Source organism: Sinocyclocheilus anshuiensis, unplaced genomic scaffold (assembly GCF_001515605.1).
Source record: "Sinocyclocheilus anshuiensis isolate Anshui unplaced genomic scaffold, SAMN03320099.WGS_v1.1 scaffold544, whole genome shotgun sequence".
Lineage (NCBI taxonomy): Eukaryota > Metazoa > Chordata > Actinopteri > Cypriniformes > Cyprinidae > Sinocyclocheilus > Sinocyclocheilus anshuiensis.
The window spans coordinates 2261609-2273550 of record NW_015555763.1 but is presented as its reverse complement, the minus strand read 5'-3'; the positions used below and the strand labels follow the sequence as shown (position 1 = coordinate 2273550).

The 11942-nt window shown below is 38.5% G+C and overlaps 1 protein-coding gene across 5 annotated transcripts; it reads right to left on the bottom strand.

The window, feature by feature from the left end:
• Positions 1-1027: 1027 nt before the first annotated feature.
• Positions 1028-10584, bottom strand: LOC107674102 (adenylate cyclase type 8-like). 5 transcript variants are annotated; one of them, XM_016467984.1, is made up of 18 exons: positions 9647-10584; positions 9147-9296; positions 8934-9064; positions 8730-8841; positions 8493-8620; positions 7875-8033; positions 7557-7788; positions 6295-6483; positions 6111-6211; positions 5817-6018; positions 5636-5728; positions 5310-5482; positions 4297-4378; positions 3835-3993; positions 3459-3605; positions 3152-3244; positions 2137-2251; positions 1028-1668 (listed from the first exon to the last, which is right to left on the bottom strand). In XM_016467984.1, exons 1-18 carry the CDS (start codon positions 10517-10519, stop codon positions 1262-1264), a joined length of 3546 nt encoding a protein of 1181 aa, XP_016323470.1. In that variant the 5' UTR covers positions 10520-10584; the 3' UTR covers positions 1028-1261. The 5 variants fall into 5 exon arrangements, with proteins under 5 accessions (XP_016323470.1, XP_016323471.1, XP_016323473.1 ...); XM_016467985.1 differs by lacking the exon at positions 3152-3244; XM_016467987.1 differs by lacking the exon at positions 2137-2251 and having other exon boundaries at positions 1564-1668.
• Positions 10585-11942: the final 1358 nt, after the last annotated feature.

Genomic DNA, 11942 nt, shown 5'->3' with positions numbered 1-11942 from the left:
CGAGCTTCATCTTTCAAAATAAATGTAAAGACAGAGCCCGAAAGGGGAACAGAGTCGCGTGACAGACACAGTGATGAAGCTGGTATGTGTTTGCAGTACACAAGCCACGGTTAAGACAGCTGACTCCACTGTGATGTGACCCTCTCTTTCTCTCTCTCTCTCTCGCACACATACACACACGATGCGCAAAACTCCGCATTTGAACAGTCAATAGCAAATACTTAAACTAATAACAAAACAGTAGCTGATTCAGAAGCGCCAGATTGTCATAGCAAAGTCAGAATTACCTCCTCTCCTAGGTTCACGAAAAGGTCGTCCATAAAATGCATTGCTGTTCTGTTGTAAGTAATCTTAAAGATTCCTAAATGCATCTACTTTCGGAAGGCCAAATAAAGTGCTTTTGCTTTCGCCTAGAAACACACAGCGTCTCCCTGACATGGCTGCTTCAACACTAACTGCGGTTACTGAAACCACGCCTTCTTTCTTTGCGTGCACATTTGGGCGGCATTATGCTAATATTTTGACAGAATCCAGAGTTCCTTAGCTTTTGCACACTATTTTGGTCTTGTTTGGTTATTTTGCCACTTTTACATTTCTAACATTAAAGGTTTAAAATGTCTAAAAATCCCAATGATACCAACTCCAGGACAAAAGAAACATGACTTTTAGATGTTTTTCACTTCCATTTCCATTGTGATAAGCCATTTCTGCGACAGAATATATATATAATTGCAACTTTTTATCTCACAAAATCTGACTTTTCTGAGTTTACACCACACAATTCTGAATTCTGAGTTTATATCTCGCATTTTTTTTTTGTTTTTGTTTGTTTCTGTTTTCACCACAGAATAAAAAATAAAAAGGTCATTGCAACTTCTCACAATTAACTTTTTTATCCTGCAATTGCAAGTTTATATCTCACAATTCAGATTTTTCTGCTCAGAATTTAAGTGTTTAAATCCTGCAATTCTGAGTTTATGTCTTGCAATACTGACTTTTTTTATAATAGCAAAAAGAGTCAGAATTGTGAAAAAAGTCAAAATTACCATTTTTGAATTCTGTGGTGGAAATGGGTTTCCATAATAAGCAACTTTGAAAATCAGTAGAAATCTAGTCATACAAGAAAAATAAAGTTGTTACTATTCAGAAAAAAATAACAGATAATGTGGAAAATCTCTTGAAGGCAATGACTCATGAGAGAGACATAAGATTCTCTAAAAGAGGTATTAAATACGGTTCCTGTCCAGTTTTAAATCAAAATTCATGTGATCTCCATAAGATGAAAGCCTCCATTGGCCTCTCGTAATTCCTCTTTCTTGCGGGCCTGAACCAAGAAAAAGACCACAGCAGCGAGGGTGTTCCTCCCGAGAGAGATACCTCTGCTGGTGCTTCTCTCAGCGTAGCTTGAGCTCTGTTCCCTGCTGCTAACAAAGTATGTGCGGACCCCTCCCCGCTGTTCGCTAACCCCTTTGACGTAGATATCTCCTCTAAGCTGTAGCACAAAGCCGCGGTCAGCCAGGATACGGCTTGTGCCCTCTGGGACCTGAATACGGCCACTGAGCCCTGTGCTGTCCATTCGGCTAGCAAGATTCACAGTCATGCCCCAGATATCATACTGGGGTTTAGTGGCGCCAATCACTCCGGCGACTACAGGCCCATGAGAAATACCTGTACGATAGAAAAGCAGTTTTATGCATATTAAAGTTGTTTCAGGAGAAGAGCAAGTTACTACATTTTGTTTAAAGATTACAAAGCAAACACATATTCTCTTGGAATAAAATACATCAGTTGTATACAATAAGACCAGGAAGGCAAGTAAAACGGGGGCAATTTTGATTTCATGTTTGTCAAAGCACTATGTTGTAATTTTAGATTTAAATTCAAAGACTATTGTTGTAATAATTTTAATTGCCCAATCTAATCGCATGAAAATCATATTGATTGTTTTGTTTAAGGTCATTAGTGTGTCTGAACTGGTGCCGAGCAGGTTAAATTACTTCCCTTCATAGCAAGTAGTCATCAAACATGCACATATGACAGATAAAGCAAATCCTATTTAAACTGATATGTTAATTACCAGTAGATTTTTGTGTATTACTAGTAGAGATGCTAAATACAGGAATAGAACAATCTTACCGACACGCAACTGGAAGTTGTTTGAGGTCCGTTTGTTTACTTGTTTGAGAGTTTCTTGCATGGTCAAAGCGAATAGAACCAGCGTACTGAGGTGAGCCCACTCATCTTCACATTCCTATAAAATACACATTAATAAAATTGAGCCTTAATTTATAAAAATGTAACTTTTCAGTTACTACTTAATTACTAGTTACATTTATAAATTTGTAATATTTATGATTATTTATGAATACTTTTTTTTATGTTTTATCCTGACCGACCTGGCCAGAATTGAAGGGATAGTTCACCACAAAAATTAAATTTACCCCATGATTTACTCACCCTCAAGCCATCCTAGCTGTATATGACTTTCTTCTTTCAGACGAATACAATCGGAGTTATATTAAAAATGTCCTGGCCCTTCCAACTTTATAATGGCAGTGAATGGTGGTCGAGATTTTGAAGCCAAAAAAAGTGCATCCATCCATCATAAGAACTGCTCCACACGGCTCCGGGGGGTGAATAAAGGCCTTCTGAAGCGAAGTGATGCATTTGTGTGAAAAATATCAATTGAAAAACATCCTTATTTACAACTTTATAAACCATAATCTCTACCTTTATTCATCCCCCGGAGCTGTGTGGAATACTTCTTATGATGGATGGATACACTTTTTTGGGCTTCAAAATCTCAACCACCATTCACTGCCATTATAAAGTTTGGAAGAGCCAGGACATTTTTTAATATAACTCTGATTGTATTCGACTGAAAGAAGAAAGACATGTACAGCTAGGATGGCTTGAGGGTGATTAAATCATGTGCTAATTTTCATTTTTGGGTGAACTATAACTTTAACATTTTAATATATTTTATGAATTATTAATATTTTATTTATTTAAAATAAATCTGATTCCAATATCAATCTAATCAAATGGATGCCTATACTATCAGCAACACTGGCTGATACTGATTTGGTCACCAGTATATATCATGCATCTAGTTATATTGTCAGGCATACATGTCAAATGTAGCACAGACCTGTTTTCCAGGAGACAGGCCAGATGCAGCCATGTAGCAGCTGCCAATGGTTTTGATTTTCTCTATGTCCTGGAAGTAAAGCTCTTCCAGTAGCTAAGGGGACAACAGGGAAAAAGATTAAGTAAGCCTGTCTCTGAAATTGAAATTTCTCACTATTGCAATATCTTATGATAAAGTGAGCATTTGCGCATTTGAAATACAGTCCATTAGTAATATCAGAGCTGCTGTTAGCCATTAAAACTATGAGCATGTCCGGTCTTGGGCTTCGAAATTTGGTATTAAGAGGATGCTGCACAAACCCACACACCTCATCAAAGTCAGCGATGATCTCATTAAGAAGACGCAGACACTCCACATCTTGATGAATCAACTCTTTCTTCTCGTAATAATCTGTAAAGCCTGGAATGGAAGCAAACATCACCCCAACTCGCTCGTAGGATTCAGAGAACAGGTCCTTGGAGCCAAAGAATTCATACAGAGAAAATGCAGGAGTGTTACTATTACTTTATTTATACTTATGGATAAATGAATGTGCTCCAAAACTACTGAATGATTGAAATGCTTCAAATTAGCCTCAATTTGAAAACAAACAGCTGGATAATTTTATTACATATATTATTATTTCTTATTTTCTAACCAAAGTTTAAACTATTAAGATCTGTCATCAATAAGCATGCAGCTACCTCATTGTTCCTGTCTCTCTCAAGAAAGTGGCGTGCGACATGGGCAGGAAGGATGTTGTAGAGCAGACACTCGTTATGCTCCCTCAGTTCCTTCATGTCCTCCACTTCCTGTCTGGCCTGAAGGCGCCACAGGAAGTCTAGCCTGGCAGTATTTTCTAACTGTAAGATTAAGAAGAAATAATTTCTTGAATCCTACTGAAATAGCTTAAAGCACAGATAGATATAAAACTGCATGTCAGTTTTGATTGCTTCAGTTACGAATAGAATTGTATTTATTTATTTTTACAACAAGATGATAATCATAGCTAAGTGGTGGTTTGATTATTATGCATTGATATAATTAAAAACATTTATTAATTGTTAAATATGTAATGATTCTACATTATTATCTAAATCACTAGTAGTAGCATATAATACTGAATTTGTATGATTAAAAACTTTAATAAGCTTTTAATATAATACCTGTCTACTGTTGTAGAGGACAACCACAACAAACATGGCCATTAGCAACACAGAAACGCCTTTGCGTCTGAGGTACTGATTTCTGGGCAAAAAACACACACATATACAGCTTACATCAGCAGAGCCACAACAATTCAACAGTCCAGGAAGTAATTTGTTTTCTTGACTTTATAAAAAAGTTTGATGTAGCATATAAGGGTCAGTGAAAAATAATAATGACCAAGATTGAAAAATTACAAATCTAGTTCTTAGAAATGCAAAGTAACATTTTTGAAAAACATTTATACAATTTCCAAGAAAACAATTAGCAGATCTAAAAAAAATATCAAGTGGCATAACAAAAAAAACAAAAACAAACTTACACTATACTTTCAATATTTTTTTTTCAATATTTACTTTTTGATTTAAGAATATTGTCAAGTTATGAATATCACCATATTTTCTTGGTGTTATTTGACCTCAACTAATCTTGCTTTTTCATATAAAAAAAGTATAATTTTGATTTTTGATCTGTAAATATACACTAAAAAATGCTGGGTTAAAAAGGGACAAACCCAGGGTAAAATATGGACAACCCCAGCGATTGGGTTGTTTTGACCCAGCGTTTGGGTTGCTACCCAGAAGGTTTCTTTCTTTCTATTCATCAATAAAAAAGCATCCCAGCTTATACTAGTTAATATTAAGCAGCAGTGTTTTTAATTGTGATATTAATGAGAATTCCTTGAGCATCACATGATCATAGATTGATTTTTGAAGGATCCCGTGACACTGAATACTGGAGTAATGACGCTGAAAATTTAGCTTTGCCTTCGCACAGTCCCACAATGTGCAATTTTTATTCCTAAACTTCACATTATAGTTAAGCGCTGGGTTATATTTAACCCAGCATTTTTTAGAGTGTACTGTAACTTTCAAAACTCAAAATTTCCTCTAAATAAAACTAAAATGTTTAATGTATGAAATCAATAAAAAATTAATAAAACACTTTTTGATAAAACGTTCAAATATTGTACCTCTGAATTTGGCCGTTTTGGTGTTGGCGGACAAAGAGCACATGGAAGGCTACCTCAATGAGGTATGTGTAAACTGCAATGACTAACATAAGTACTGCCAACTTCAACAGACAGCTGAGCCTCAGGAACACAGCACACGTCACCATGGCCACCATACCACTCAAAACAAAGAACTGCAGAGAGACGGACAGTTTTACTGAATTTAGTGTAGTCACAAGCATGGTAATAATGAAATGGGGTAAAATTAGGATGGCTGTATCAGAATAAGCATTACTGGAAGTTGTCACACTTGTGACACATTTGTATTCAATATGTATCTACTGTACCTCAGGATGAGTGCAGATGTTTACTGGCCACTGTGCACCTTGTTCTGAGTTCTCGTTACTTTCTTTAGCCTCTCCAACCGTGTTACACCACAACTGTACAAATAAATCAAGAAATAAAAAATAGACAGGTTAAGAGAAGCATTTTAATTTGTCCCAAACAACTATAAATTCTGGCACTCACAATATCACAGGAGGCCACACCATAGTTAATAGCAATAGCGGTGAGGGTGAGCAGGTTACGGATACTCTTGGTCTCGTGGATCCAGCAGCACAGATGTTGTAAGTACGGTGGGGAGCGCTTAAATTCCTCAGCCAGTGTTACCAGAAGCAGTAGTACGTAGACAAACAGGAATACTAAAAACTGGATTACCATAGGACAGATTCTGTGGGCCAGAACAATATTGAAAATGTAATACTGCTACATTTCAAAAATAAAAAGGTGCACATTAGGCTTGAGAGAATAGTAATAGCTCACTGTGGTGAGGGGATGAGGGCCTGAACGGCCATGATGAAGAGGAGCATTAGGAATGAGCAGGCCAAGTTGGACTTGAACATCTCGTCTCTCATCTGAGAAAACTGAAAGTGCAAATCTTGTGTGGGCCGACTTTTAAGCAAAAATGCTATACAAAATATAAAAGCTGTTCCTCGGCTGTCCATACCTTTCCCTCGATGTGTCTGTCTTTGAAGACTAGTGTGACGGGTGTGATGTGTTCTTTGCGCATTCGCTCACTACTGCGCACCTCGATGGCTTGCTTGATTCTCTTGTTGATTTCTCGAGACCCAGCACAATGAGGAGTAATCTGATTGGGCAACTGCACTAGGGAGCCATCGGTGAAAGTGGCTAAGATCTAAAAGATGACAATACAAAAACATTGCATCTATTTCAAGTGGGGAAAAAATTACATGACTATTATTAATAAAGATAGATGACGGTTATTAGTTTGTTTGTTTTTAATCGTATTGGTCAATATTGGATATATATTTCCAATATATTTAACTGTATGTACTAATTTCTTTAGCAAATCTTAAAATTATTGTTTATAATTATAATGATATATAGTTTTTTTAGGTATCAGTATCATTTTTAAGTATCAATGTTTTAACATCAGTTCCTTAGGAGCTCAACTTGTTTAATTAGTAAAAAAAGTGTTTACAGTAATATTCTTACATTTGAAGTCTATGGGGCAGGGCACTTCACCTTGATAAATGGTAGCTATCCGCTAAGTATTGTGAATAAGCACATTCCACCCACAAAAATTATGTCTGTAATGCATAACCTGAAGAGTAGTCCCAATGCTAACATGACAATTTAGACAAATTTACAACTCAAATAAAATTTTTGCCTTGCACATAGACTTCCATATTAAAGGGATAATTTACCCAAAATGAGAATTCTATCATCATTTACTCACCCTCAAGTTGTTCCAAACCTGGTTTCTTTCTTCTGTTGAGCACAAAAGAAGATGTTTTGAAGAATGTTGGTAACCAAATGGTTGACGGTAGCCATCGACTTCCAATGTATGGAAAAAATAGTACAGAAGTCATTGGCTGCCGTCAACATTCTTCAAAATGCCTTGTGTGTGTGTGTGTGTGTGTGCTACAGAATAAAAAAACTCAGAGGTTTGGAACAAGTGGAGGGTGAGTAAATGATGACAGAATTCTCATTTTTGGGTGAACTATCCCTTTAAATGCTTGCTGTAAACATGATTTTCTTTTGATTTTACAAACAAGAGACTCCTTATTATAAATTATTTTCTAATGTAATGGACCATGCCACTGATGCTGGTGATAAAGTTACTAAAGGATTCACTGAATAACATAGTGTGGCACTATTTAACAGGTTTGATAACTTTACATCTTATGACTAACTAGAGAGGACATTCAGATCTAAGTGAAGTTTATGAGGCCAACACAGACTCACGCAGTTCATTCCAATGATGTTATCAAACGGAAGCTCAGCACTCCATGTCGTCTCATCTTTGCTGGTCTTCCTGACTTTAGGGGGCTCCTTGTCTTCCTGTGGCGTATGGCAGATCAGAAAAGTGTCGATCTTGTGTTTGCGTAAAAACTCATTCCGCTGATAGCCTCGACCTTCTTCTGTCTCATATACCCCATCTAGACAGTCCAGGGTTGCTCGTGATATATGAATCCTCCTATTATTATACAATTTGATTCATTATTCTAATATCAATTTTATTTGGCTAAACATATGACCATGCTAATGATCTGGGGTACTTGCCCTGGGACTCCTCCAGCCTCTAGCATGTTGGCAACATCTACGTCCCAAGACCACACATCAAATTGCCATTTCTGTAAACCCAAAACCCCACACAGAACCGAGCCAGAGTGAATGCCGATACGCATGTCCATATCTCTCTTCAGCTCCTTACGTACATAACTGACAAAGAAAGAGGGAAGATAACATCACAATCTCTTTTGTTTTCATCAGCAGAATTAGACTTAAATCGCCATAGAGCATCAATAACAACGCAGGAAAAATAGAATACAAATGTTCCAAAATATCAGATGTGTCTAATCCTGCTCCAGGAGGGTCGACGTCCTACAGAGTTCAGCTCCAGCCTGCCCCAACATGATGTTTCCAGTAATCCTGAAGACCTTGACTAACTGTTTCAGGTGTACTTAATTAGGGTTGGACCTGAACTTTGCAGGACAGTGGACCTCCAGGAGCAGGATTGGACACACCTGCAAAAGATCTATGAAATAACTATTTTTTGATAGCTCCACAGAGGCGCAACTCATTGGAAGAAATAAATGTATAAAAGGCTTTCTTACAGTCTCGGCACATTAAACTGGGAGAAACCTTTAGGAGGTTGGACAAAATATGTAACATACACACCGTATAGTGTTGATCATTGCCAGACCCATCTCTACACAGCAGCGCGCATGTGCAGTTTGGGGCTCTGGGACCCCAGACACACAGTAATAACAATCTCCAAGAATCTTTATCCTCATGCAGTGATTCTCCTAAAATATCAAAAGATATCTTTCAATTAGCTTCCAACATTGCATACTTTTGACACTAAAACTAACTGTCTCCAACTGCCTGTGATACTCAAAAGTTAATCTTTTTCACCTCGGCAAGGCGATCAAAGCGACCGAACAGCTCATTGAGTGTGCGCACCAATTCCTGAGCTGACATGGTCATGGAGAGAGAGGTGAAGCCTTTTATATCAGCAAACAGGATACTGGGACAAGACCACATACATGTTCATTTCATGCACCATTCTTGCAACCTAAATGTACTGGAAGACAGTACTGCACAGGGAGCTACGTGTACCTGACGTCTTTGTATTGATGAATATAGGTTTTATGGAACTGTTGAGGAAGCAATTCATCTTCCATAGCAGTCATATCACCAATCATCTCCGTAGCAATAAATCGAGGAAGAATGGACATCACCAACCGCTCCTAATGCAAAATTATTTCTCTTTTCTTCAGAGGTTTCATATTAATGATCTAAGAATATCTTATTAAATCAAGAATCTCAAACCTGTCTCTGGTTCTCTCGTTCCATTTTGACTCGTCCTTCAATGCAACGCCGTGTCTCAAGGAATGCCTGCCTTTGAGCGCGATCCGATAAGTAGTGGATGAACAGCCCTGCGGTATTCATACCCATGTACAACAGACCTTTTGCTAGTAACTGAAAGAAAACCAAGAGTAAAAGTTAGCAGTTACTGAAATGAACAAGACAAGCTTAATTCATTCTTGTATTTATCTTTCAAGTTGACAAATGGTTGAAGATTGTCTTGAGATGATGGTTTATTCATATGTCCTAATAATGGAGCATTTATCAAAAAGAAGACCAAGTACAACTCAACAGAGGCATAAAAAGTCTGAAACTGACTGACTCCATATTTCAAGGATAGTTCTTGTGGTGATCTTTGATTTTAAAGAAACACTAATTTCCTTCTACTTTTTGACACAAGTGAGAATCGAAAGTGAACTTTGAAGTTAGATGAGCTTTGAGCTTGAGCATGGAATCTTCTTTACCTTTCTTACAATGGCCGTGTCATTGTAGTTCCTAAGGGCATCCACCAACAGGTGCAAGGCAGCGGTGAAGAACCCTATGAAGATGGACCACAGTAGAGGTAGGGGCAATAGTGTGTAGGCGGCGAAAAGGGTGAAGAGCGCATACCAGGACTGGTTCTCCAACCCATATGCCAAACCACCCAGCGCCTGCACAGTCTGGGACAACCAGCTTGCCAGCCCAGCATAGCGCAGGTAATCTGGAGACATCAATCCTTTACAGGTCAGAACTAAGACACATATGACTGCTCCAAGTACCATGAAGAGCCCAGCCAACCATCCTTGTTGAGAGTCCACCATCTCAGAGGCCACAGCCAGGTAGATGAAGAGAATATGGAGTTTGGTAAGGATATCAATGACATTAGTGACTACAAGGGAAGCTCGGCGCTGACCAGACGAGTGTTGCTGGTACAGATGCTCGAGATCATGAGATTTAAACTTGTGGTGAAGAACCGGAAGAAAAATTCCACGCACTGTGGAGCCCCAGCTTACGAAGAAGTCAGCATCACTGAGCGAGTCGGTGGACTTGCGTGTGCAGGTGGAGTTGCGCTCTCGTAATGGGTGAACGCGGGCTGCCGAGGAACGCTGCTTATGCGTGCCTGCGTTGCCCCGCACAGCTTTGCTACGAATCTGCCTGTTGATGTCATCGATGTAGGCATCAGTAACAATGATTTTGTGAGAACTGGCTGCTCGCCCCTCATGGTGCATTCCTCGTTGGTCGATAATGTGACGTACTGCATTCTGCCACATTAGTTGCTTGCGTTTCAGGTTGGGGGAGGGAGACACGGCTAGGCATACCTTAGGCGGAAGAGTGACTTCTGTGGAACTCAAAGCCATGATCTGAACCTGATTTGAACAGGCTTTAGATCCCAAAACTCAGTTCAAGACCTCTATCAACTGCACAAACCTAAAACAAGACAGAAAATAAAAAGGTTTAATAGTCTGGATGGAACATTGAAGTTGTATCAGAATGAAACCCATAAACAAACTTTAACATGAAATATGACAATATACAAGCACAGTACCCTTAAAATACCCCCAGAATACACTCAAAACAAGTTCAATACTACCCAGAGTACCCCCAAAATGAGTTGCTTTTACCCCCAAAATACCCCTAAAACAAGTTCAATACCCCTTAACAATTACCAAAACAAGGTCAGTACCCCAAGAGTACCCCAAAACAAATTACCCTCAAAATACCCTTAAAACAAATTAATATCCACAATTTCCCTCCAAAATAAGTTCACACCCACATATATCCCCATAATTTAATCAATACGACTGTACACAATGCATGCAATGTGTGCACTAAACTGCATATTAAAATAAGGAATATTGCTGCAAAAGGTCAGACTATTAATTCAAAATGATTTTCAGAAAACATTATTGATTTATACGGTGCATATAAATGCAATAAAAGTTAAAGTAAATGGAAGGATACTTGCCATTGATGTGGTGCTGCAAGCTTGATAAATCTTGTAACGATGAATGCATCTGCTTCTCCATGAACAGTAGCCCAGTTAAACTGATCCAGACCCAAGCAAATATCTAATGCGGTACATTCTTGTCCCTCAAAGGTGGGATACTCGGCATCTGAGTGCAGAATGAGTCTTCTTTGACAGTTTTTCTGTCTGCCATGCCATTCATCATAACTATGCTTTGCATAGTTATGTAAATTATTTGTCCTGATAACTTCCAACCATGTTATCCATCACTTCGCTTAAAAAAAAAAAAAACTCCTTGGCATTTTGTTAAAGTCAAGGCCACCCCAGTCCTGTATGTGGCTGATTGACTCAGTTTTGAGTAGCACTGTCTTCAGGTAATGAAGTGATTGCTTGGCCAGATGGTCTGAAAAGCTGCCCTGACCCTTCCGAGAGGTAGCAGAGCACAATGTGCTGAAGCTTATCCTATGGAAGAATCCCGACTCTTAATGGAAATGTTCAGAGGCAAAAATAAGTGGACTTGAACTCCGCACTGAGGCAGTGACAAAGGGGCTTGGGATCTAATGCACACACACACACACACACACACACACACACACACACAGAGAGACAGACAGCGGCAGTAATAGGTTGAAATATAAGGGATTATCTACTCGGCAAAAGCGCACGTGATCCATTAAGGCCTCATGGTCACAGCTAACAGGATAAAGTCTGTGACAGGTGAGTTTATGTGTGGAGGTAATTGCTAGGTTAAAATCTAATTGTTCTGAAAATCTATTTTTGGAAAGCTGTTTGTTTATTCCATGTTTCAAAAAGTC